General features: G+C 43.2%; 1 protein-coding gene across 4 annotated transcripts in view; it reads left to right on the top strand.

The window, feature by feature from the left end:
• Positions 1-21702: 21702 nt before the first annotated feature.
• Sppl2a (signal peptide peptidase like 2A) overlaps positions 21703-25769 on the top strand; it is a 40079-nt gene continuing 36012 nt past the window's right edge. For 3 of the 4 annotated variants that reach the window (XR_003835921.1, XR_003835920.1, XM_021156587.2), the window contains exon 1: positions 21703-22039. Coding sequence is in view for 2 of the 4 variants with exons in the window: in XM_021156587.2 (XP_021012246.1) it covers positions 21974-22039 (66 nt within the window). In the remaining 2 variants the exon portion in view is untranslated. The remainder of the gene's footprint in view (positions 22040-25769) is intronic. The other variant, XM_021156588.2, reaches the window with a different exon arrangement.

Below are 25769 nucleotides of genomic sequence, written 5' to 3'. Positions count from 1 at the left end.
GATCGGTCCAAGCAAATAAACCAATAAAAGAAGCTTTCCTCAACAACTAGAGTGAGGACGCACTTAAAATCAAGAGTCCTAAATCCATCAGGAGTGGCCGGGGGAAGACAGGCTCTTTGGGTTTTGTCTAAGGATCAAAACTTAGTTTAACTAATGGCTAGGGAAAATTTTTCTAGGTACTTTGATTTGTAATTTGGTCGTTTCCAGATTGGGGATGAAATTTTCAAAAGGAGAGAAAAAACATAGAGACTGTTACAAAACAGAACTGCAGAAGGCAGTTTTGAGAAGTTTTTATCTGCACTTATTATCTAAGCTATAGGCAGAGAAAGGCCTATAAAATATGGAGAATCTTAAATATACTTTGAGAGTAAGAGGAAATCTGTTGGTAACTGTATAAGGAGAACTGATATATAAATAAGGACTGCCTCTGGCAACAAAGATGAAGAACTCCCTCACCTCAGCTTCCACATCATTTGTATTTTAGCATGAAAGATTTCCTAGTCTTCTCAGACACCAAGGTTGGGGGAATCGTAGTCAGTAAAACTGTGGTTTTTACTGAGGAGACAAGGACAAGAGCTTCGAGCTAGGAAAGCTGAAAAGATCTGAAGATACCAACACAAATATCCATATACAGCCATGCTAAGTTTTCTCAACCCAAGGGATCTATGCTCATCTACACCCGGGGTACAAAATGCTCCCCTAAAATTCCACTTATTGCCTGGCCACCTGGCAAAAAAGACACAAATAACCCATTTTCACTCTTTAGCACAACCTCAGTCGCAGAAATTCAGGTCACCACAGCTGCTTGCCAAGTATTGTCACCTCCTTCTGCCCCCCACCCCCACACTGAGCCCCACCCCTACCGCCCAGGGTTCACCAGATAACAGAGTCTTCCCCTCCAGTGACTCTCTAGCTAACTTGGATGGCATTGAGATATAAATGTATTGTTAAAGGTAGCTATTTTTTTCTTTATCCTGGCTAGCTCTCAAGTAAGTGAGACTGGGACTATACAATCTATTTAATTAGCTTTACAAACAATAATCAGACAGTCATTGATCTATTCTAATCCTCTAAACTAATCTGACTACCTCCCAGTCAAAATCCCCAAGATACATGCATCTTAATATTGGTCTGGCTTTCTGGGCTTCAGGTGTTTTCCCATGGTGCCTCTGTACCCCTTCCTTGGGGGCATGTCCCTCCACCCCTCTCTTCCCTTCCCCTGGCTGGTGGAAGCAAGCCCAACCCTATTCTCTTTCTTATCATACATTGGCTGGCCAGGTTTTATTGACAAGTCAGAGAGTAAATGAGGAGCAATGTTTACACAAACTTGAAGCAGGAGATATTTAGAATAAGCATTACAACAGCATATCCAGATCGCAACAAGATATGGGTGCAGAGAAATCAGCATTTGAGTAATACAAGGATAATCTTTTACACAGACCACAAAACCATTATGCCTACATTGAGATACACATAACATACCAGCCCTCCCTGGCACAGTCTTCCTGGTTCTGATGGCCTATGACTGCTTGCACCGGATGCAGGATGCATCAGGTCCAGCCTGGGCTACACAAGCCATGCTTCTACATAGCTTGTTGAGTCTGCCTCACCCTACTCTCCCTGCACCCCACCACAACTCCAGACCTACCCCAGCCCCCACAACTATGGAAATCAGTTTGGAGAACTCTCAAAAAACTAAAATTAAATCTCCCGTTTATTTTTCCACCACTCCTTGACATAGTCCCAGAGGATTCAACATCCTATTTTATAGATATCTGCTCAGCTGTGTTCAGTTCATCAATGCTCTATTCACAATAGCTAGCAAAAGGAAACAACTCAGTGCCGTTGAAATTATGAATGGATGATGAGAATGTGGCACCCATACACAATCAAATATTATTCAGCTTCCAAAGAATGGAATCATACAATTGTAGCTAATTGGATAGAACTAGAAAATATTCTATTGAGTGAAGTAATCCAGACTCAGTAAGACACATTCTTGTTCATTTGTGGTTCCTAGCTCCCATCTTCATGTGTGAGTATATAATCTGAAATAACTGTATAAACCAGGAAAATTAAAGGGGGCAATGGGTAGTGGGAGCTCCGGAGCAGGGAATAGCAGGAAAAATGGGAGGGGCTTAGTTAGGAATGGGGAGGGCAGAAAGTTTAGAAGGAGAGGGAGAGTGGTAAATAACAGGAATGACATTTGAAATACCCATAGGCAGTCATATTATTTTGTATTTATCTAAAATTGCAGGTGATACATATTTTTAAAATATAATTATGCCACTAGGGATGATAGTGCCTCCTCCAAAAACTGTAGACTAAGAAAGAAAAAACAAAGCGGTGCCTATCACGAGACACTTCTTTAGACTTGTTCTGGGGAATCAAAGAAACTCCCCTCCAAAATATAGACAATTGCTCTCATCCTTGGTGACCTACTAGAAGTTGATTCTTTATGGCTGAAAAGACCCCAGAGTTTGGACTCAGGATTTGGAGAGTCCAAGCTGGATCCGCAAGTCCTCCCTGAGGACAACCTCTCATGGAACCGGAAGTTGATATGCAAGCTGCCAAGGGTGGCAAGGAATCAATAGTCCTACGCAGCTGTGATGCCTGTGTACCACAACAGCGACCAGAATGGCAAAACAGACTAAAGATACCACAGTGGCACTTCTACCTTGGCAGTAACCGACAGCTGTGTAAACTGTATTTAATGTCTGCTCAAAAGGAGGGAGATAAATCTTGTGTGATACTGTAAAGCTGGCCAGCTACCTGTGGCTAATGAGGCTGTGTACCTTAGAGGAAAACGTAGCACTGACACTTTCCTAAACCAATATACCTCTTTTCTTTTCTTTTTTTTGTTTTTTTGTTTTTTGTTTTTTTTTTTTTTCGAGACAGGATTCCTCTGTGTAGCCCTGGCTGACCTGGAACTCACTTTGTAGACCAGGCTGGCCTCGAACTCAGAAATCTGCCTGCCTCTGCCTCCCGAGTGCTGGGATTAAAGGTGTGCACCACCACGCCCGGCACCTCTTAACATCATCTAAATACTTATCCTTATGCCCGCAGATAAGAGTAGGTCTTCCTACCCATCAAAGAAACTTCTGTCTACAACGTATGGAGAGCATTAGACAGAGTCACAACTGGTCAAAACACAGCAAACAAACTGACTGCAAGTCCCCAGTCCCAATTGATACAGTTACAACATAACCCCTGCACCTAGGGCTCAGTGAACACTGAAGAAGAGAGGGTGGAAAGACTGAAAGAGCCATAGACTCTGGATGCCTGCCCTGAGTTAATAATCTTCCATATGTGACAGGGAAGCTGTAGCCATGGAATCTCAACAATGTGGTTGCTTCAGTAAGACCTGTACAACACCAGGTGACATGCTAAAGCAGATGGGGAAATCTCATGGGGTCCCACCCCAAGATGAAGATCTACAGGCAATTAATGGCTATCAAGAGAGGGATAGTTACTCTTCACCAGGGATTACCCGGAGTTCCACATGGTTAGTTAGAAAAGCATAGACATTAGGGGCTGGAGAGATGGCTCAGTGGTTAAGAGCATTGACTGCTCTTTCAGAGCTCCTGAGTTCAATTCTTAGCAACCACATAGTGGCTCATAACCATCTGTAATGGGATACAATGCCCTCTTCTGGTGTGTCTGAAGACAGTTACAGTGTACTCATATATATAAAATAAATAATTCCTTAAAAAAGAAAAGCATATATATGCATTTATCTTTACTAGAATATATATGTCACAATAATAATTAAAGAAAATAAATAATGAATTTGGAGGCATGTGGAAGGGTTCAGAAGGAAAGGAGGGAGGGGAGAAATGATGTAATTATATCTTAGGTTTTTTTTTTTAAGATTTATTTATTTATTATATGTAAGCACACTATAGCTGTCTTCAGGCACTCCAGTAGAGGGCGCCAGATCTCGTTACGGATGGTTGTGAGCCACCGTGTGGTTTCTGGGATTTGAACTCTGGACCTTCAGAAGAGCAGTCGGGTGCTCTTACCCACTGAGCCATCTCTCCAGCCCGATGTAATTATATCTTAATTAAATAAAAAATAAAAGTAACATGTCCAAACCATCCCCCATGGAGACAGAGCTGTTAGCTGATCCTAAGTTATCCTTCTCCAAAAGAGCAAGCGCAGCGGCTCAAGGATAGGTAGCCGGGCGCGTGGCCTCGTGCCTGAAACTCCAGAGCTCTGGAGGGAGAGGTAAGAGCATCCAGAGGTCAAGGTCATCACTGACACTGACAGGACAACTGCTTGCATAACAGTTTAGCCACTGATTTTCTTGCCCTCCCAGCACCAGCCGAAGAGTCTGTTAGATCACTGGACTTTAACAGCCTCACACTCCACTCTCTGTGGTACCATTGGGCACACGGGAAATTTTAGATGAAAAACCCATAGTCAACTCTGCAAAGTATACTATTGTACATGAATAATTAGGAGACCATGCTGCAGAAAACGGAGCCCTGTCCACGATACAAGACTGGCATGTGAGTTTTCAAAATGGGAGGCTGGGTACCCAGTGAACATGTGTGAGGCTCTAAGCATCCAGAGTGTCTTCAGTGGCTGAGAGTTTTTTTTTGTTGTTTTTTTGTTTTTCCAGACAGGGTTTCTCTGTGTAGCCCTGGCTGTCCTGGAACTCACTCTGTAGACCAGGCTGGCCTGGAACTTAGAAATCCACCTGCCTCTGCCTCCCAAATGCTGGGATTAAAGGCGTGCACCACCACGCCCGGCTCAGTGGCTGAGTTTTTTATGGGGCAATTGCGTGCAAAGACACCATACAGGCCCTAAACTATGTTTACGAGGAATAGAAGGTTCTACGTAATAGATCATCAGGCAGAACAAAGATGAGGAAGTATGAATAGAAAAGTATTCGGATTGTAACAGGGCTTTCCACCTTAAGAAACAGCACGTGGCAGCTTCCTGAGACAGAAACAGCTGCTGTACAGATCATTTTCCTGTGTCCTTAGTGTGCCAAGGGTCAGAGTGTTTTTAGATGTAGAATATCTGGTTTTTTTTTCCAGACAAGTATGCTGGGAAGAAGCCTTAAAACATTTTTTTTTTTTTACTCTGAGCAAATACAGCTCAGGTTTAATGTGAAATGTATTAAAGTGTATCAAAACCACAGAGTAAATAAATGAACCACTTCTGTACCTGAGCCCACTTTTGTTTGACCAACCCCATGCTTGCTTCCTGTCAGTGCCTCGAATGAGGGGACCATCCATGTCTGCTCACATTTTAGGAGTGAATCTAAACCATGACCCTAGAGAAGATTACAGGTTCTATGTACAGCTGCTTTCAAAAATAAGGTACAGAACAGAACCTTGCAATCTGAGCAGAAATCAGAGGCTCCAGGAGTCCTGCTCAAGGTGTCCTTGCTCAGAGTTCTGCTCCACAGAGAGAGAGAGAGAGTCGGCTTACAGCCAGCCCCAGCAGGGCATTCTGTGCATCACAGGGAGTGCTGGCTGTCCACACTATCCAACACAGAAGCTCCTCTCTCTCCAAGCTTTTGAATGCTTGGAATCTGACCAGCACAGCAGAGGAACCAAATTTTAAATTTTAACTTCAGTTAGCTTAAATTCAAAGACTACTTGATTGGACAGTATGAAAAATGCTAAGGCAACAGAAGAAAAAACAATCAAAAGGCATGCTTGATTCAGTAAGGAACCTGGCAACATTTGATGTGTGTGTGTTTGTGTTTATATGTGTGTATAGGAACTCTCACATGCTAAGCAGGTGCTAATCATTGAATTTTTAATCCCTTTTAAATTTTCTAGTATAAATTTTGAGACAGAGTCTGCCAAGGCCTTTTTGGCCCTGGTAGGGACAGAGGGACATGGTTTCTGCTCCTGGGACAGGGCCCCAGTGTGAGCCTACATGAGTGGGGATGGCTGCTGAGGGGAGAAGCTTGTTTGTGTAATCATGTGCGTATTTTCACACCCCTCCGGGGAATGTCCTCACTGTTAACATTAATGACTCCATGATAATCTGACCGCACAAGTCTAGGAGATAAAGATGTGGCTAATGTCTCAGCTAAATGGTAAAGTCTGGGACCTTCAGGACAACCCTTAAGTCTATGGGAAAAAGCTCTAGATACGTGAATTTGAAGATATATACTTTCTCAACTATGCAAAAATAAGGATATAATATGAATTATGAGGGGCTTCATGAATCTAAAGGAACAAAGGCAACTGCATGAATGAGCCTGCTTGTCAGAACGATACAAGGCAGGCAGATTCTTGAGTTCAAGGTCAGCCTAGGACAGAGCAAAGTTAGGCCCAGGTGTGGTAGAGATGGTAATTTCAGGGCAGGGTTCCACCAAACTAGCTTATCATTTGTGCTTAACAAAGGCAGACAGATCTCTGACTTCTCCTGCAACTTTAAGAAAAAAAAAAATGTATGCTTTCTGTCTCAAACAACTAATGGGCTGGGGTCCTGGGACGCTGATTCACAAGATAACCAAAAGGAAACCAGGAGTAAAGGACTGGATTGATAGGTAAAATAAAAGACCCGACCTGTGTTTGACAAGAGATGAACTATCCAGAGACTTTTTTAGGATAAAAAGAAAGAATTGCTTGGAGAACTGACATACACAGAGACTTGGAAGCATACAGAGACAAACACACAAGACAGACAGACAGACAGACAGACAGACAGACACACACACACAGAGAGAGAGAGAGAGAGAGAGAGAGAGAGAGATTTCTTAGAATAGCAAGCAAACAGAATAGAGACAGAGAAGTCTCCAGGGCGAAAGCAGAGCACAGAGAGAAGCAGACTGGAAAAGCTGTATCAAGCAGACCACAAATTGTTAGTTTGGATCCACATTTGACTTGAAATCGTCCTTTTCTCTGCTCCCAGACACCCCTTCTCTCAGAACCCCTCTCCATGCTGTGACTGGTCCTTGGTAAGAGTCTTGTCCAGGCTGACCCTGAACTTACTCTGTAGCCCAGACAGGTCTTGAATTTGACAGTTCTCTGCCTTTTCCTCCTGAGCAGCTGAGAATAGAAACCTAAGAGTGACTTCCAGTGTTCACAGGGGCCTTTCAGACCCTTCCTGAGCTGCCTTTCTTTTCTGCCTGTGAGCATCTGCTCTAAGACCTTAGCTCCTTCAACTCTCTTCTTCCTCACTCAGTCCCAGTAAAGAGATCTTTCTGGATTTTTAAAAATTGTCTCCAACCCCAAGCCCTAAATTTCTAGTGATTATATTTTGTTGAGAAGAAAAGGGCAGGTGTGTGTGTGTTGGGGGGAGGGGGTTACTAGGTTAAGACTTTATCCTTTGCTGTCCTGATCGCAGCCCAATGACTTAACAGACTTTAAGTCAATGAGTAACCAGCAATGAATGACATGGTGTCCAAACATCCTCAAATATGGTGACTTTTCAGTACATTCTTCTACTGTATTTTTAACCACATCAATTTCCAAGAATGAAAAACCTAAATGCTTTTATTGTACCAATTACATGTTTGGACATTGCTCCCTAAGAGAAGATGTATGCAGTTTATTCGGTCTGTCTGGTTTCCCTTTTTCTCACCCCAGGAACTGAGCCGAGGCCCTTGCACAGGCTAGACCACAGAGGGCTTGCACAGGCTAGACCACAGAGGGTCTGACGTGGGCATGGGAAGATGCTTATTCTTTGTTTCATTAAGATCCTAAGTAATAGTCGGGCGTGGTGGCGCACGCCTTTAATCTCAGCACTCGGGAGGCAGAGGCAGGCGGATTTCTGAGTTCGAGGCCAGCCTGGTCTACAGAGTGAGTTCCAGGACAGCCAAGGCTACACAGAGAAACCCTGTCTCGAAAAACCAAAAAAAAAAAGATCCTAAGTAATTATTGCCATCAGTAGAGCTCCATCCCAGCCCACCCACTCCATCTGATCCCCTTTCCTCCTCTTCCCTCTAAACCTGAAGCGCATCTGTGGGTCAGAGAAAAGAAAGATATCGACCTATTAGGCAAATGAAGGCAAAGAAATTTTCTTAGGAGAAAAACCAAGGACCCTTCTATCCATCGGTCTCTATCTCTTCCCAAATAACAAAGCACTATGTCCTCCCGTGCTGCTGTGAGCCTGTTTTAGTGTGTGTGTGTTGTTTTGCTCTTTCCTGATGACGATGGTGAGGAGGAGGAGGAGGAGGATGAAAAGGAGGGAGATGATAGGTCTCAGAGCTTCCCATGTGTTTCTGAAGAGCTTAACACTAAATCTACAGGTCAGCACTAAGTGAAGTCCTGCATTTATTTATTTATTTTTAATTTAATTTTTTAAAAAACTTATTCACTTTACATCCCGGCTCACTGTCCCCCTCCTGGTCACTTCCTCCCTCAATTCTCCCCCATACCCCCTCCCTTCTTCTCTGAGCAGGTGCCCCCCACCAGGTATCCCCCACCCTGACACTTCAAGTCTCTTCGAGGCTAAGCACTTCCTCTCCCACAGAGGCCAGGCAAGGCAGCCCAGTTTGTAGAATATGTCTCACAGGCAACAGCTTTTGGGATAGCCCTGGCTCCAGTTGTTTGGGACCCACATGAAAACCAAGCTGTACACCTGCTACATATGTGAGGGGAAGCTTAGGTCCAGTCTGAGTATGTTCTTTGATTGATGGTTCAGATGCTGAGAGCCCCAAGGGTCCAGGTTAGTTGACTCTGTTGGTCTTCCAGTGGAGTGCCCATCACCCTGCAATCCTTCCTCCTATCCTTCCAAGCGCCACCATCCACTGTTTGGCTGTGGGTGTCTGTATTTGGAAGACCTGTATTTAATATGGCTTAACAATAGTATCAATGTTTTAATCCAATACATATAAAAATAACCTTTTTGGGTTTTTTTTTTGGGGGGGGTTGTTTTGTTTTTTTCGGGACAAGGTTTCTTTGTGTAGCCCTGGCTGTCCTGGAACTCACTTTGTAGACCAGGCTGGCCTCGAACTCAGAAATCCACCTGCCTCTGCCTCCTGAGTGCTGGGATTAAAGACATGCACCACCACCACCAGGCCATATAAAAATAACCTTAAAATAACAGACTACATAGCAGAGTATATAAAAGCGTATTAATGTATAACTATGCCTACACTGCACTAAGTACTGAGGATAATATAAACAGCGAGGGAGACACATCCTCTCCTGCCGTCTCCTGAGAACTCTGAGGCAGTGGATACCAGTGCTTCCCAGAGGAGGAGCTGCTACTGAGTGTCCAGAGGAGCACTGAGAATTATCTAGATTAAGAAATAGATGATGGGGCTGGTGAGATGGCTCAGCGGTTAAGAGCGCCGACTGCTCTTCCAAAGGTCCTGAGTTCAAATCCCAGCAACCACATGGTGGCTCACAACCATCCGTAAGGAGATCTGACTCCCTCTTCTGGAGTGTCTGAAGCTACAGTGTACTTACATATAATAAATAAATAAATCTTAAAAAGAAATAAAGAAATAGATGATGGTTTCAGGTATAGTCGTGTGCAGCTTACTCTTAGCAGTCAGAGGCAGAGGCAGGCAGATCTCTGTGAATTCTGAAGCAGCCTGATCCACACAAGGGGTTACAGACCACCCAAAGCTAAGTCCCAGTACCAGGCACAGGAAACCTCATTTGAGTCATTGGTCAGAGGAGTTCAAGAGACTTCCAAAATAGTGTAAGCATTGCTATTGCCCTTGGTGTTGTGTTTTATAAAAAAGAAAAAGAAGCCAGAGATATGCTTGGTGGAGGCATGGTATGGTGTGTATGTGTGTGTGGGCTGCCTCTGTGGGCCCATGCTGAGGCATCCCTTCCCCCTGAAGTAGCCATGCAATGGTACAGTATAGAATAGAGGTTATTTAGGGGATGGGGAGAGGAGTTGAAGGGGTAGTAGAGACAGAAACAGGCGGGGGAGGAGGGATGGGGGGGGAAAGGAGAGAGTAGTAGAGGCTGGCCATGAACGCGTGGAGAGAGGGGGGAGGGGGATTCAGGAGAGGGGACAGAGGGGTAACAGTGGAAGAGAGCAAGAGAAGAGCAAGAGAAGGGGGAGGTGCAGCAGCCTCTTTTATAGTGAGTCAGGCACACCTGACTGTTGCCAGGAAACTGTGGGGCTGAGCCTAGATGAAATGCCAATGCTTGGTGCCTTCTAGAGAGTGAAAGAAAGTAAGGCCCTGTAGTTGAAGACACCACACACTTCAGCCACAAGACTTGGAATTGAGCTGCCTCTGATCTCGAAGCCACTTCCCCGGGGACTAACTCTCATGGTATCAGAAGGAGCTATGCAAGCAGCCAGGAGAAAAAAGGCATCAATAGTTTTAATTAGTTGTGAAGCCTACCAACCACAGCATAGCAAGATATCCTGAAAGGTGTAGGGGTAACCAACAGCTTCCTAACCGGACTCAAGGCCTGCCCAGTAAGAGGGAATTCATTCTCGGTACTGAAAACCTAGCTAGCTACCCACAGCTGATGATGTCATAAACCCTACTGCCACTTCCCTACACCAGTACAATTTATAACTGCATTCTATTTTTTTAAACATTTATTTATAAGCTGGCCATGGTGGCTCACGCCTTTAATCTCAACACTCAGGAGGCAGAGGCAGGCAAATTTCTGAGTTCGAGGCCAGCCTGGTCTAAAACAACAACAACAACAAAAAATATTTATTTATTTATTTTATGTATATGAGCATACTGTGGCTGACACACCAGAAGAGAGCATTAGATCCAATTACAGATGGTTGTGAGCCCTCATGGGATTGCTGGGAATTGAACTCATGAACTTCAAAGGTCTTAAGTTTGATTCCTAGAGCCTATATGGAAGCTCACAATTGTTTCTTAACTCCAATTCCAGTGCCTTCTTATACATATAGACATGCAGGTAAAACACCCATCCCAGATAATTAATTTTTAAAAAAATTAAAAGAGATGGAGAGATGGCTCAGCAGTTAAGAACACTGACTGCTCTTCCAGAAGACCTGAGTTCAATTCCCAGCAACCACATGGTGGCTCACAGCCATCTGTAATGGGGTGTGATGTAATGGGGTCTTCTGGTGTGTCTGAAGACAGCTACAGTGGACGCATATAAATAAAAATAAATAAATCTTTAAAAAATTTAAAAATTAAAAAAAGAAAAATAGATAGTGGAAACAGAGGTAGCTGCTGGTTCAACAATAAAGCTTTATAATTTGTTTTAGATGCTTTTGGAACTGAGCAAGGTGACACATGTCTTTAATCTCAGTACTCAGGAGAGAGAGGCAGGCAGTTGTTGGTCAATCTGGTCTACATCCCTAGTGCCAAGCCAACCAGTATTACATAGTAAGATCCTGAACAGTAACAATAAAAAAACATGCTTTTAGGCCAGGCAATGGTAGCTCACACCTTTATACACCAGCACTTAGGAGGCAGAGGCAGGTAGATCTCTGAATTGGAGGCCAGCCTGGTCTACAGAGTGAGTCCCAGGACAGCCAGGGTCCAGGGATACACAAAGAAACCCTGTCTGGAAAAACAAAACAGAAAGCCAAAAAACAAAAAAACCCCAAACAAACGAAAAACAACAACAACAAAAAACCCCCAAGGCCTTTCATTTTAAATAAATAAAGGCAACAAATTATAGTATATTAATAAATGTAGTATATTTATAAAATGGGATAATGAAGATTGGCGGTCTAGAGCCCTGTGCAACCATGTGGATGAATTTCACAGGTGCATTGAGAGAGAGCAAGCGACAGCTTGGATGGTCAGACAATTTTGGAGTGTCAGAGACAAAACTGGTGCTGAGGGAAGTCAGGAAATTGCTCTGGGAGGCAAATAGTGGCGAGGAATTCAGGTTCTTTCTCTCTTCTTCCTTTCATTTGATCCCCCCTTTTATTGTTTGTAGATGGGGAGTGAGGCCAGGCCCTCACTCCGATCTGCTAATTATTTTGTGACAGTCGGCTCTGTTTCTAAACACTCACCATTACACTACATAGACCCTCCTGTCTTTAATACGTAAATACTGTGGATTAGTGGCCAGATGTATCTCCCACCCCCTACTTTTTTATTTTTAATTTATTATATGTAAGTACACTGTAGCTGTCTTCAGACACACCAGAAGAGGGCGTCAGATCTCATTACGGATGGTTGTGAGCCACCATGTGGTTGCTGGGATTTGAACTCAGGACCTTTGGAAGAGCAGTCAGTGCTCTTACCCACTGAGCCATCTAGCCAGCCCCCACCCCCTACTTCTTGAGATTTACTCGTTCACTACTCATTTACTTTTCCATATTTTAATTAATGAAATCTATCTTTCCATAATTTCATACATGAAGTCATGATGCTTACTCTCACGCCCCACTGTCCCTTACCTCCCTCCCGTGCCTGTTACACTCCCCATTCCCTACAAACACCTTTCTCACATTTATGCTCTATTGTACTGTGACCCACTGACTTCAACCACGGCCTGTGTGACCATGGGTTTGGAACTACCCATTGTAAACCTTAAGTCTACATCTCATGACAACACTGAGTCACCTCAAAACAAAACAAAACAAAAAATCTACCCTTTTTCATTTATATTGATAGTCCTGTCTTAGTTGACGACCAGCTGTACTCACTGACCCAGTAGCTCAGCCATGCCTGGACTAGGCAGTTACATTATGTAGCCCTATCATGTCATGACCTCTGGAATGTCCACCTGACACAGAATGGCAGATGTAAGTTAATGATAAATAAGAAAAAGGAGGGGCTGGCTGGTAATGTCAAGACTTGTTAATGAGAAAATATAGTTATATGCTTTATATTTTCAACAAAGAAGTCCAGGAAGGGGGCCAGTCTATACATTGTTATGAAGGTCATAGTCTTGCCAGCTTAGACAATTTAATTGATCTCAAACCTTGGGAGGCTGGAAGAGGAGAATTGTTAGTTACAGGCCAGGGTTACAGAGTGAATTCTTGGCTGAGCTGTAAAGCAAGACCTTAATCAACCACAAAATAATGTTACTTATTTTTATGAGCTGGTGATAAGATAGATTCGAGTTAAAGGAACACTGAAGACCTCTCATCCACTTCATGTGTAATTGGGGCTGTTATGTGAACTGCACTGGAAGTCAATCCTGAGACTACCCTGAGCTAACAGCAGGTCACTGAGTGTTAGTAAAATAGAGCAGAAGTGTCACGGGTTGGTAAATTACTGTACAACAATTACACTCAAAAGTATCTTCAACTCATCATGGTGGCACACGCCTTTAATCCCAACACTCAGGAGGCAGATGCAGAGAGATCTTTGTGAGTTCAAGCCAGCTTGGTCTACAGAGTGAGTTCCAGGGCAGCCAGGGCCATGCTGAGAAACCTTGTCTTGAAAACAAAATTAAAAAAAAAAAAGTATCTTCATTCTTCAAAAGGCACTTGACTGCTTTTACTCACTTTGAGTGATAGCTCATTAATTTGGAAGTTCCTATCAATATGAAATGAGGTTTAGAAGCCTGGAGTAGTCCTTCCTTCATACAACCAAGAGACAGGACTGCAGTGCCCACACAGAAAATGATGTAAATTCACTTGGAGACAGAGAGAGATCTGGGTAACACACAACTCAATTGCTATGCCTGAGAAGTTCAGGGTTTTCATTTCTATACTAAAGCCAACCAATGCATCAGTGGCCATGCTGACTCATGCAGACAGTAAGCAACTCTGGTTATGCTTTGACGATAAGATTAACAGAACTTCAGCTTGAAATCTATCATTCCCATTTTAAAGTAATTAAATCAAGAGCTGGAAAGCTCAGAAATAGAAAACCAAGCTTTTATTAGGACTTACTTGGTGACTTAAAACTCTTTGAAAGCTATCTAACTTGTCTTGAGGATTGAAAAATCATCTTAACATTGAACCAGAAAATTGTAGGTTTTTCCTTGTTATCAACAAAGAGGTGTGTGCATGTGTGTGTGTGTGTGTGTGTGTGTGTGTGTGTGTGTGTGCTGGGGATGGAATACAGGACCTTGTGCTTGCTACACAAGTTGAACTTCATCTCCAGCTCAACTCTTGGACTTTCAAAGTCCAAACTGGAGGGTGAATAAAGAGCAAGAAAGAAATATTTGAGGGCTGGAGAGATGGCTCAGCGGTTAAGAGCACTGACTGCTCTTCCAGAGGTCCTGAGTTCAATTCCCAGCAACCACATGGTAGCTCACAACCATTTATAATGGGATCCGATGCCCTCTTCTGGTGTGTCTGAAGACAGCTACAATGTATTCATAATAAATTATATATATATATATATATATATATATATATATATATATATATATGTGTGTGTGTGTATATATATATGCATATATATATATATTCAAACTAATTTTGTTTGAAATTAAACCCAGCTATTCCAGAGAAGGTTACACTATGCTTTAGAAGATACTTCAGAGGTAATTTTGTCAAATTCAAAAGTTTTGAGATCTACAGTACTTATTAGTCAAATCTTTTAACTTGCTAAACATTCATTGAAAATCTATAGTAACATACATAAGAATAGAAATGACTATAATTTTAGTTCCTTCTACATGTCTTGTTGTGAGACTTCATATGCATAATTTCCCACACAATTTTCTCATCTGACAAAAAAAAAAAAAAAAAAAAGGAGTAGATGCTGAAGAGATGAATCGATGATTAAGAGTGCTGGCTGCTCTCCTGCAGGATCCCAGCTGAACTCCAACATGGTGGTTCACTGTAATCAAAGTGGTTCTGAAAGAACCTAGTGGGGAAATCCCCACTCAATTCCCGTTCAGCGTGCACCCAAGAATCACGAACAGACAACCATCTTGATGTAAAAGCATGAGGTAGTTTAATGACAGAGCTCCGGGCCGACATGTATCTCCGGCAGGAGACAGAGGTGTCGACCACATGGTGGAGCTATAATGGCGGAGCTCCGGTTCAAAACGTATCTCACACAGGAGACAGCGGTTTTGACCCCGAGGCTTGGAAGCTAGGGCCTTTTATAGAAAAGGGGTGGGGCTGGGGGAGGAATTGGCTCGGTTTCACATGATTGGTCCATTTAAACATTAACAGACTGTCAGAAGGGCGGGAGATAGGGAGGCACCAGGCCAGTCAGGGCATGTAATGATGGGCCTGCCCGGGCATGTCCTGGCCTGTTCTGCTATGTTCTCAGCCCCAGGTTTCAAAGCTCACAAACAACTCTTTGGGCTACTTGACATAAATTACATGAATCACATGTCTTAAGTTTTATTTCCTTTCAGTTCATCTGTAACTTTGGAATCTCCGGGGATTCAACAACCTCTTCTGATCTTCATGGGCACCAGTCATGCATGTGATGCACAGACAAAATACCCATACTGCTTCAAACTCCACAGTTTTCAGATTGACCTGACTGGGGCAACAAGGAACCAAGAACCAACAGATAGAAGATACACAGCTGGAAAATCTGGGGTTGGGTGGGCGGTATGCTCTGATGGAGATAAGCCAGCCACCGAAAACTCGGGTGTTTATTCTGTACAGCTGAAGTAGATGCGGGTTGCCTAACCTCCTTAGTGGGTCTCTGTAGGGGAGCAGTCTCAAGCTACAGTCACCTCCTGGGAGGAGGCTTTGGTTGCTACTTCCTACACATCCTGTCAACATCTGTGCTAGCAGATATTTAATTATTGTAGATAGAAAACCTAATTGTTAACAAAACATGAAAGCCTAGATACTGTGGTTATCAGATGCAGTTAGGTGTGTCCTGAAGAGATAGATGTTCAGGTGTGGCTCTAAAAGCCTCCATAGATAAGAATGCTGAAGAATGGAAAGTTACTGCCTATTTTAAGGCAAGTTGCTTGGGAGGAGAGGTCTTGTAGTCTTTGCTCTCTGAGGCCAGGCAAAGTCAGCTGGATGGCTTGAACTCCGTGAAATGGTTTAGCTCCTACAGAGTTGTCTTGGACAAGCCCCCCCCCCCCCCCCCCCCCCCCCCCCCCCCCCCCCCCCCCCCCCCCCCCCCCCCTGCTCCCTGGCCCCTTGGCGGTTACAGGGTTCAGCCTGCCAAGGGTGTAAGGGAGGAGCTAGGGACATCTTAGACATTTGAGAGCGCTCTCTTTTGATTTGGAAGAACTTTTTGGAAGGAGATCTTATCTCCAGATAAGAGATGGGGATCCCCTCTTTAGGCTTGCAGGAACAACAGAGCTGCAGCTGGCAGGACACAGGAAAACAAGATTCTAGGAAAGAGAGCTAAGAAGCTCTCCTGGGCTCTTTTAGGAAGCTCAAGAGAAATGTAGACTAGCTCCGTAGATGACACAGAAAGAAAGAGATTTCTAAGGACCTAGCAGTTTACTGGCAGAATTAGTCTTGTGAATAGATATTTTGTATATAGCTAAGAAAATAAAATTACATCACTGAGCTAGCAGGTTTTTACTTCATCTCCTGCCTGTCATGTCTCTATTGCTATACATATTAGTTAAAAGGATAAATATTACACATCTGTGCTCACATCAAGGAGGGCCTTGCAATTCCCTTGACTCTGAGGCACTGGAAACTGTAACATGGCTGTGCTCATGTCAACTCTACACACTGACACAGGACTTCCTTCAGGCTCCACACCCATATGCGTAATATAAATGAAAAATTATCTTAAAATAAGAGTAATGAGTTACCTCATGAAGTTGGTTTAAATGTATTAAACCAGCTAATATATAAAGATTCTTAACCAAAAAAAGCAGTGAACACAAGCTTAAATTTAAACAAAACAAAACAAACAAACAACCCAGCCAGGCATGGGGCTTGTGGCTACAATCCTCTTCAGGAAGCCAAACAGGAGAATGGCTCTAAGTGCCACCCTAGCCCAGGCTACAGAGTGAGTCCCTGACTCAAAAACCAAATAAAACAAAAACCTGCTGGTAAGACTTTGTTAAGCATCTCATGGCTTTGCATTCATTAGGTGGCCTCATTGATCTGCTGGGAATGTATTTCAATTGGTGAGTTCTTGCCTAGCATGAATGAAACCCCGGGTTGGATCCCAAGGAGGATATAAAACCTGGTGACAGGGCTCCTGCTATCCAGAAATCTCAGTACTCAAGAGACAGGGGAGAGCCGGGCGTGGTGGCGCACGCCTTTAATCCCAGCACTCGGGAGGCAGAGGCAGGCGGATTTCTGAGTTCCAGGCCAGNAAAAAAAAAAAAAAAAAAGAGACAGGGGAGGATCTTAAGTTCAAGGTTATTCCTGGCTTCATGACAAGTTGGAAAACAGCTTGATATATATATATATTCCTATGCTTTAAAGCGGGCAGAGAGGGGGGTTCTTTTGTTAAGAGTGTAAAGATTCCTAAGCAAAGACTGGAAAGATGGCTCAGTGGTTAAGAGTTAAATTCCTGTTCGGGGACACCCACAACTAAGTGTTTGTAACTCCAGCCCTAGGGGATGGGACACCTTTTTCTGGTGTCCCTGGACGCCCACACAAATGGCATGCAATGATAGACTCATATACATATGCATAAATTAAAAAGCTTAAACAAACAACAAACCCAACCAACTAAGGTTCCTAGGCAGGGGTGAATGAATCCCGAACCTGTCCTGCCACCTTGGGTACCCTGCTACTTTTACCCATGAGGCACGAGAAGCATCTTGCTCCTTCCTGTCTATTGAATGCTTCTTTTTAGGATTCTTTGTGACTATTTCATTGATATAATTCCCAAGGGAAGAAGATAGCTCTGTCCACGGAGCAATGAATCTGTGTGAGCAAGAAAACTGAGCTCACAGGGACAAAAGCACCGTTGGCAGCTTGTCGTCATGTCTGGTCATGCCTGTGAACTACGAAGCATCCCAGTCATGTGCTCAACTCAGGGAGAATTGATGCCTCACAGACAAGTGTCAGAGAGGAAAGTACTTGACCAAAGCCAGACAAGCTCTGCCACAAAGGAGTGCTGGGAAGCTCTGTGTTGTTATTTCACCAGGCAGCAAGATAATGACTGGGTCTGAGTACTAAGTAATCCCTGAAACCATTGATGCTTTGCTTTGTTTCATGAAAGTTGTATTCAGCGATGAAGACACGCACGCACACATGCATATACAACCCCAACAACACACGATGAAGACACGCTCGCACACATGCATATACAACCCTAACAACACAGTCACCAGAGTGCAACTGGGGAGATTCAGCAATCCCATGTCTGGGCATATAGCCAAGTTGAAATCAGTGTATCAAAGAGATGTTTGGACTCCCATTTTCACTGAAGCATCATTGTCAATAGCCAAGATCTGGAAACAACCAAAATATCTGTAACAGCATAGGCATGAATTTTCTGGATAGGACTCTGTAACACAGGATATAATCTGAAGAATTGACTAAAGGGATTACAGGAATTTAAGAAACAGCCACTAGTGAGTAGTCAGCCTATACTATAGACCCAATAGACTGGGGGAAAAATCTTTGCCAACTATACATCACACAGAGAATTAATATCCAGGATATATAAAGAACTGTAAAAATTAAATACTAAGAAGACAGATTATACAATGAATGGCTAGACTAAAGAAGCAAACAGTGCACCTGATACTTGAAAGTGCTGAACATCCCCAAACTTCTTTGAGATTCTTTCAACCAGGTGTAGAGGCACATGCCTTTAATCCCAGCACTCAGGAGGCAGAGGCAGGTAGAGCTTTGTGAGTTCAAACTAGTCTGGTCTACAAAGTGAGTTCCAGGACAGCCAGAGTCACAGAATAAGACTCAGAGGCTCTGTTTCACCCCAGTCAGATGGCTGCCATCAAGAAAACAAACAATAACACATTCTGGGGGTGGGGACAGAGGATTCAGTATTTATTATGGGTAGGAATGTAAATTTGTATAACCACCATTAAAGTCAGGGATGATGTCACTCAAAAACTGAAAGTAGGTCTATCATACCATCTAGGTGTCCCACACTGGGGTATATGCCCAAGGGAGTCTAAGTTAACATACCACTAACAGCCAGGAAATGTTCACCAAAGGAAAAACAGATAAAGAATGTATACTGCATATACACGATGGAAATTTATTGCATTATAAAATCATCTGTTTACTGGCAAATGGATGCAATTGGAAATCATTATATTAAGTGAAATAAGCCAGATGCAGAAAGATATATTTGGAACCTGGATTTAAAATTATTCATATGTATACATATTATACACACTTATGTATCGTGTATATAGATGAACAAAGAGAAACAATGGATTTTGAAATATGATACACACAATGGAATTGATTCAGTCTTTACAAAAGAGGGAATCTGGCCAATGACCTCATGGATGAGCATAGCAGACATTACAGGTGCCTCCTCTTGCAGATATTGTCATCTCAACCCTAGCCATTGAGGACCAAGCCTTCAAGCACATAAACCTTGCAGGGACAAATTACATCTAACCCACAGCAGGTTGCTTATAGTTTGGGATCATCACAGGGCCACTTAGACCTTCGTGGACCCGTCTTCACAAACATTTGCTTTCATTTCCCTTGGGTCCATCACTAGAAAAGGAATGGTCATGTTGTACAGTAGGGTATGGTTAACTAGACAAGAAAAGCCCGTTTGTGAAGCTGGTTACTTTACATCCTCACCAGAATTCTGGCTCCTCCACATTGTAACCGATGTTTGGCGGCATAACTTTCATTCCATCCATTCTTGTAGGTCCATGGAACTTGTGCACTCCTTTTCCAGTTTTTGGTCTTTTTATTGAATAATAAGAGTTCTTTATATATCTGTATATATATGAACATATAAATACATATATGTTTATATATGTGTGTGTGTTCATGTATAGATGCTTTATGATTGTCTTCTCCCAATCTACAGTGGTCTTTACTCCTTTAAGAATATCTTCCAGGGGATGGAGAGATGTCTCAGTGGTTAAGAGCACTGGCTGCTCTTCAGGAGATGGACCTGGGGTCAATTTCCACATGGCTACTTTAAGAATATCTTCCAGGGGATGGAGAGATGGCTCAGTGGTTAAGAGCACTGGCTGCTCTTCAGGAGATGGACCTGGGGTCAATTTCCACATGGCTACTTATAATCAATAATCACCTAGAACTCCAGTTCTGGGATCTGGTGTCCTCTTCTGATCTCTGTAGACACCTGCACACACATAGTAGACATAAGCTCATGTAGGTGTCTATGAAAGTACACACACAAATATTTAAAAAAATATCTTCCAAAGAATAGAGGTTTTTATTTTGGTGAGGTCAATTTATTGATTTTATTGTTGTATAGTTTTCCCTTTTTTTGTGTCCTATCTTAGGAATCTTCATCCAACAAGAAGCTCTTAAGAGACTTTATAAATGTTTCCCTGAGACAACTTAGAAGGTCAGGAGTAAGATTTATTTGAGCTAAACTGAGGTAGCAGTATGAGGTCTCTGGAATGCTCATTCTCTGATTCTCGGATTCAATAGGTTTGGATGGTGATGCTGAAACTGCTGAGTCAGGAGCCGTGGTCCAGGCCGGCACTCTGAAACACTAAATAATAAAAGGGTTTTAAGCTTGGCTGCATATTAAACCTGGAAATGTTTTTAAAATCCAGATATATTGCTCTCATCAGATGAGCAAGTATCTAGGATCCCAGTGGAAAGAAGAGACTAGCTTAAACATCAGTGTCCTAGAAGGATTCTAAAAGTGGCTGAGAGTAAATGCAACAATGCCTTGACAGGCAGTTTCTGTCTAGGGGGCTCTTATGGCTGGAAGGGTTACAAATAGATTGAAACTGAACCAGAAGGGGAAGCCAGGGGACAGACAACTACAGAAAAAACTCACGCAGAACTGTAGGAGAGCTTCCTTTAGGAATTCCCCCACAAAGATGCTAATGAGGAAGTCTCAAGTTCCAAGCTGTGCAACCATTTCACCCTCTGCCTCTTCTTACTCTCCCCTCTCCTAACTTCAGCCAAGGTCCAGTTCTGTAATTCTGTAGTCCTGTAGTTGCCTCCCTTGGTTTTCAGACTAATGCTTCCTTCCTCTTTGCCTAGCTGAAATTAACTTGCACAGAAGGTAATAGTCAGTTATACTCAGCTAGGGATGGTGTTTTTTTTTTTCTTCCTGGTGCCCTATTTTTACCTCCCTTGGATCCTTGTGGAGTTCCTTGTGAAGGGTTGCTTTGTAACAGTGTTTGCTCACACATCTGTAGTCCTTACTGTGTCCCTCCCTTAGGATAACAGGAACACTGTCCCATTCAGTGTTTGGTATTAAATAGTCGTCCAACAAATATTTGACAACCTAGTATACACTGGATATTTTATGTGTAAGGACACAGCAGTCAACAGAGCAAAGAGGGATCCTTCCATTAACTGGATAGCAGCATGGGAGATACATAGATGAGTATAAGAAAATGGGGGGGGACCCCAAAACCTCAGGCATGGTGACTTATGCCTATGATACAGGCAGATCTCTGAGTTCTAGGCCATGATCTTCAGAGTGAGTTCAGTACTAGTCGAGGATATGTTTCTAAAAAAAGCAAGAACAACAACAGCAATAAATAAATAACAAAAAGAAAAAAAAAGCTATGAAGGTTACAAATAAATAAATCATAGTATGGAAGTGAATTAAGGGGTACTTAAGATGAAGTGTACTAGGAAACTCTAAAGGAGGAAGTGTTAAGTAAGCAATAAGGGAACACCAAGAGTGTATTCCCCAGAGACTGCCCGCATAGAGGGTCTGTGGATCTTAACGGGTGGGAAAGTAGAGAAACCAAAGACAGAGAAAATAGGGTGAGATGACGTAAACTTAGCAGCAGAGGAAGAGTTTTGATTTGTGCTGCCAAGTGTGGAGAGGAGCCTCGTCTGGTTTCCGTCTTTACGAAGATCGCCCCGAGGCTACGTGGCAGAGGCCAGAAAGGAAACTGAAACCCGAAGCTCCAGTGGCTTGGAATGGGCGGCGGCCGCAGTTAGGGGGAACCGAACGAGAATCCAGGATTTACGCAGCTAAAACGGCTCTGCCAGGAGCTGACAGTCCCCACAGAGTCCCGGCCTAGCGTTTCGCGGGAGGGACCGGAAGAGGAAGTCGGGGCTGCACCCTAGAGGTCCGGGTGCCGCCAGCGCAGCCTGAGCCTAGCTGCCCGCCCGTGGGATGGGGCTGCTGCACTCGCTGCACGCTCCCGCGGCTGCCCTGCTCTGGAGCTGCCTGCTCGGACTGGTGAGAGCCGCACTCCCCTCCCCTCCCCTCCGCTTTTCCCTCCCCTTCCTCTCGCTTCCTCCCCCTCCCCCTCCCCCTCCATCCCTTCCTTTCCCTCTAACCCTCTCCGGATTTCCCTCATCCCTCCTCCTTCCCTTCCTCCCCCTTCCTCTCCTTCTACGCTGGCTTCCCATTCTCCCACTGCCCGGGCCCGGTTAACTGCCTTCATCCTTGAGTCCCAGCATTCCTCACCCGCCCCCAGCCCCCCGAAATCCTGCGAAATGCCCAACCCCTGGGAGAAACCCGCGGGGCGGGGGTAAGAGTGGGTGGGGAGCTTCCTCCTCCTTGGTCCTGGAGCCCTCTCTATAATTTTTCACCGTGCAGGCATCTTTTCTTCTTAATTCAAAGAATTCACTTCTGTGCTTATCTGTGTAGCCCAATCTTACTGCTGCCTTTTGCCCAGAAAAAGGCGGAGGGAGGGGCCGGTGTGAACAGGGTTCCAGGTGTTAGCGTTCTGGCCTGCTCTTTAGTTGACTGCGCTCACATACATTTCTCTCTATAGCCTTATGAATATCTATATACTTTCCTTTCGCACCCAGATAGTGCCTTCTATGTAAGGTACATGTGACTATACTGTGGTATTTGTATTATGCTTTTGCTTTCATATAGGTATACTTTAAAATACCTTCAGAGGGGAAATGAGAGATTTGAATAGTTTGACGTCTAAAAGGGTCAAAGTCTGGTTGAGAAAAAATAACAAATATGCGCTCACATACCCGTATTTGCTGAAATAATGTTTTAAAATTCGGGATCAAAGTAATTTGAGCTCCAGTGTGTGACCAAGAAGCTAGCTCTCAGTGTTTTAGATTTTGTTTCTGTTCGCTTTCTTTTCTGACATTTGATGTTGGGAAATTTTTATCGGTGTTGTTTGCACACTGTTGTGTAAACTGTGTATGTAGTTATTACTTAGAAACCATCACTTCTCTGAAAGACTGCTTTGTCACTCTGGGCTTGAAAAGGTCATGGAGAAGGTCTAAGCCCCAAACAGTTTTTTTTTAAAAAAGGTAGCCTTTGGCGTTCTAGGAACTTTGATGGACAGCATTCGGAGAGAATTCATTCAAAAGTATTCAAAAGTATTTTGAGGAGAGAATGACAACACAGTAGCTTTACTTTGTATCTTTAAAGCAGGAACTGAATAACCAGACAAGTGTCATTTAGTTCCAAAGAAAACTCAGAGGGTATGTAAATGTCCCGACCCTCTAACTTAGCTGTCAAGCTTAACATTCATGTCAGTGAACTTAAGATGATTAATACAAAATCATGTTTACATACTTATACCATAGCTTCACTAATTTTTCTCAAGGTAAATCAATAGTTAGCACAGTAATATATCTACTCTTGATAAACCCATATTTTTGGGGCACTCAGGAAGCTGAGGTCTGTGGATCTCTTGAGTTCGGAGCTGGTTTGGTCTACAGAGAGTTCCAGGACAGCCTACAGAGAGAAATCTTGTCTCAAGAAAACAAAACAAAACATACAAAGCCTTAAGTCCACACTGTGGTTGCTATTAAAGAGCTCAGAAGATACCTGGGTAACGATGGATGTCATGGATACAGGGGTAATGACAGCTACGTATGTAGCATGCTATTTTTGTTGTTGTCTTTTTTCAGACATTTTTTTTTTTTTCTCTGTAGCCCTGGCTGTCCTGGGACTCACTCTGTAGACCAGGCTGACTTCAAACACACAGAGATTCCCCCTGCCTCTGCCTCCTCTAAGTGCCGAGCTTAAAGGCTTGTGCTATCACTGACCTATTTAGCAAGCTTTTTTTAGGTATGGTCCCTGTGAAGTACTTGGCCTCCCTCCTGCTCCCCTCAACCCCAAACAGGGTCTGAAACTGGCTGACCTTGAGCTCCCCAAGAATGACAGTGAATTTCTGTCCTTAGTGTGGGGATTGTAGGCATGAACCACCATGCTCAAACGGTTTCATAAATGGTAGGCAAGTGCTCAACTGAGCTAAATCCCTAGCCAGCTGAGGAATAAGAGTTTTGTTGTTGTTTGTTTGTTTTGTTTTAAGGTTTGGGAAGTTGGTAATAGGTTCCCTTGGTTGCGACTTTAAAACATGTCCCTTTTCTGAACAAACTATAAGATTTCCAAATATTTTTGTAGTGGCTTTGCTTTTGATTCTTAGCATAAATCTTAACTAAAAATACCCATTAATATCTGTGTGAGATAATCTGAACACTGTGCTACCCCGGACATTGCCTCTTTCAGGTTAGTCCTTTAAACTCAGCTTCCCACAGGGTCAGAGTTTGGACAAAATGAAGACAAGTTCTTTACCAGTATGGTACAGCATGGTGCATTTAGCCTAATTCCAGATAGAGTCATCATTCTGTTTGTAAATTCACGAGCCTGCCTTTTTACTGTCTGCATTGAGGGCAGCATCCCGCTATTCTGTTCTCTCACCAGAATGGCCTTGATAAGCTCTTTTTATAGCATGGTAGGCTTTCTCTAGACTGCTCCTCCAAACCTCCAGACTTCTCCTACACACTAATGTCAAAGGCTTATGAACCATATCATCAGCTATAATCTGTCATAAGCAACAACCTACCACTGTGGTACCATATTTCTCAGCATTCTATTAGTTGTGGCCGCTTGTGTTTTCACTGCTGACCCATTTCCCTGGATCTCATGTTCTTTTTTTTTTTTTTTTAAACTGGAAATATTTGGTTCCTTTTAATCAGCTATTGGTGGTATAATACAACAATTTCAGGTGATACTAATTTAAACATTTACTAGTTCAGGGAAGGACAATCTCAGCACAATGTAAAGCCAAGTGTCACGTGACTCCGCTGCTTTCTCAAGAAAGCGGGTATAAAGGCATGGTCGGAATGGTGGCTGACAACTTGGACTCCTGTGGGTTGCTTATGGGTCATTTTGTAGGTATACTGGCAGGCGAGATGTTGGAAGCAAACCCACTGTTCTTAGAAACAACCGTATGCTTAAAAACGAAAAAGAAAAAGAAAAAAAGATGTACATTTGAGCTCATATCTGAAAACAAAGAAAAATATCCACCAAATAGCACAACAGATTTTTTTTTTAATAATTATTTTCTAACATTAAGATTGTTATTGTAGGGGTCTGGAGAGATGGCTCAGTGATTAAGAGCACTGACTGAGCCGGGCGGTGGTGGCCCACGCCTTTAATCCCAGCACTTGGGAGGCAGAGGCAGGTGGATTTCTGAGTTCGAGGCCAGCCTGGTCTACAGAGTGAGTTACAGGACAGCCAAAATACACAGAGAAACCCTGTCTTGAAAAACAAAAACAAAAAAAAACCAACCAAACAAAGAGCACTGACTGCTCTTCCGAAGGTCCTGAGTTCAAATCCCAGCAACCACATGGTGGCTCACAACGATCCATAATGAGATCTGACGCCCTCTTCTGAGGTGTCTGAGGACAGGTACATTGTACTTATATATAATAAATAAATAAATCTTTAAAAAAAAGATTGTTATTGTAGGGAAACATCTCTTCTTTTTGAATACCCAATTTAATGTTCACTGTATTAAATTGCAAAGAGAACTAAGTTCTGTGTTCTATACAAATTAAAAGTCCCATGAACATACTCCCCCCACCCTACCAAAGCTCAGGTTTGCAATGGACATGTTCTTCTTTGTTTATTTAGAGATAGGTTTGTACACAGAGAAGATGGGAAGAACCACGATTGAAGGAGGGAGCAGTATTCTGAACGATTG

The sequence above is a fragment of the Mus caroli genome, chromosome 2, assembly GCF_900094665.2.
Source record: "Mus caroli chromosome 2, CAROLI_EIJ_v1.1, whole genome shotgun sequence".
NCBI lineage: Eukaryota > Metazoa > Chordata > Mammalia > Rodentia > Muridae > Mus > Mus caroli.
Note: the sequence above shows the minus strand (reverse complement) of the source record. Positions and strands in the feature narration are given on the sequence as shown.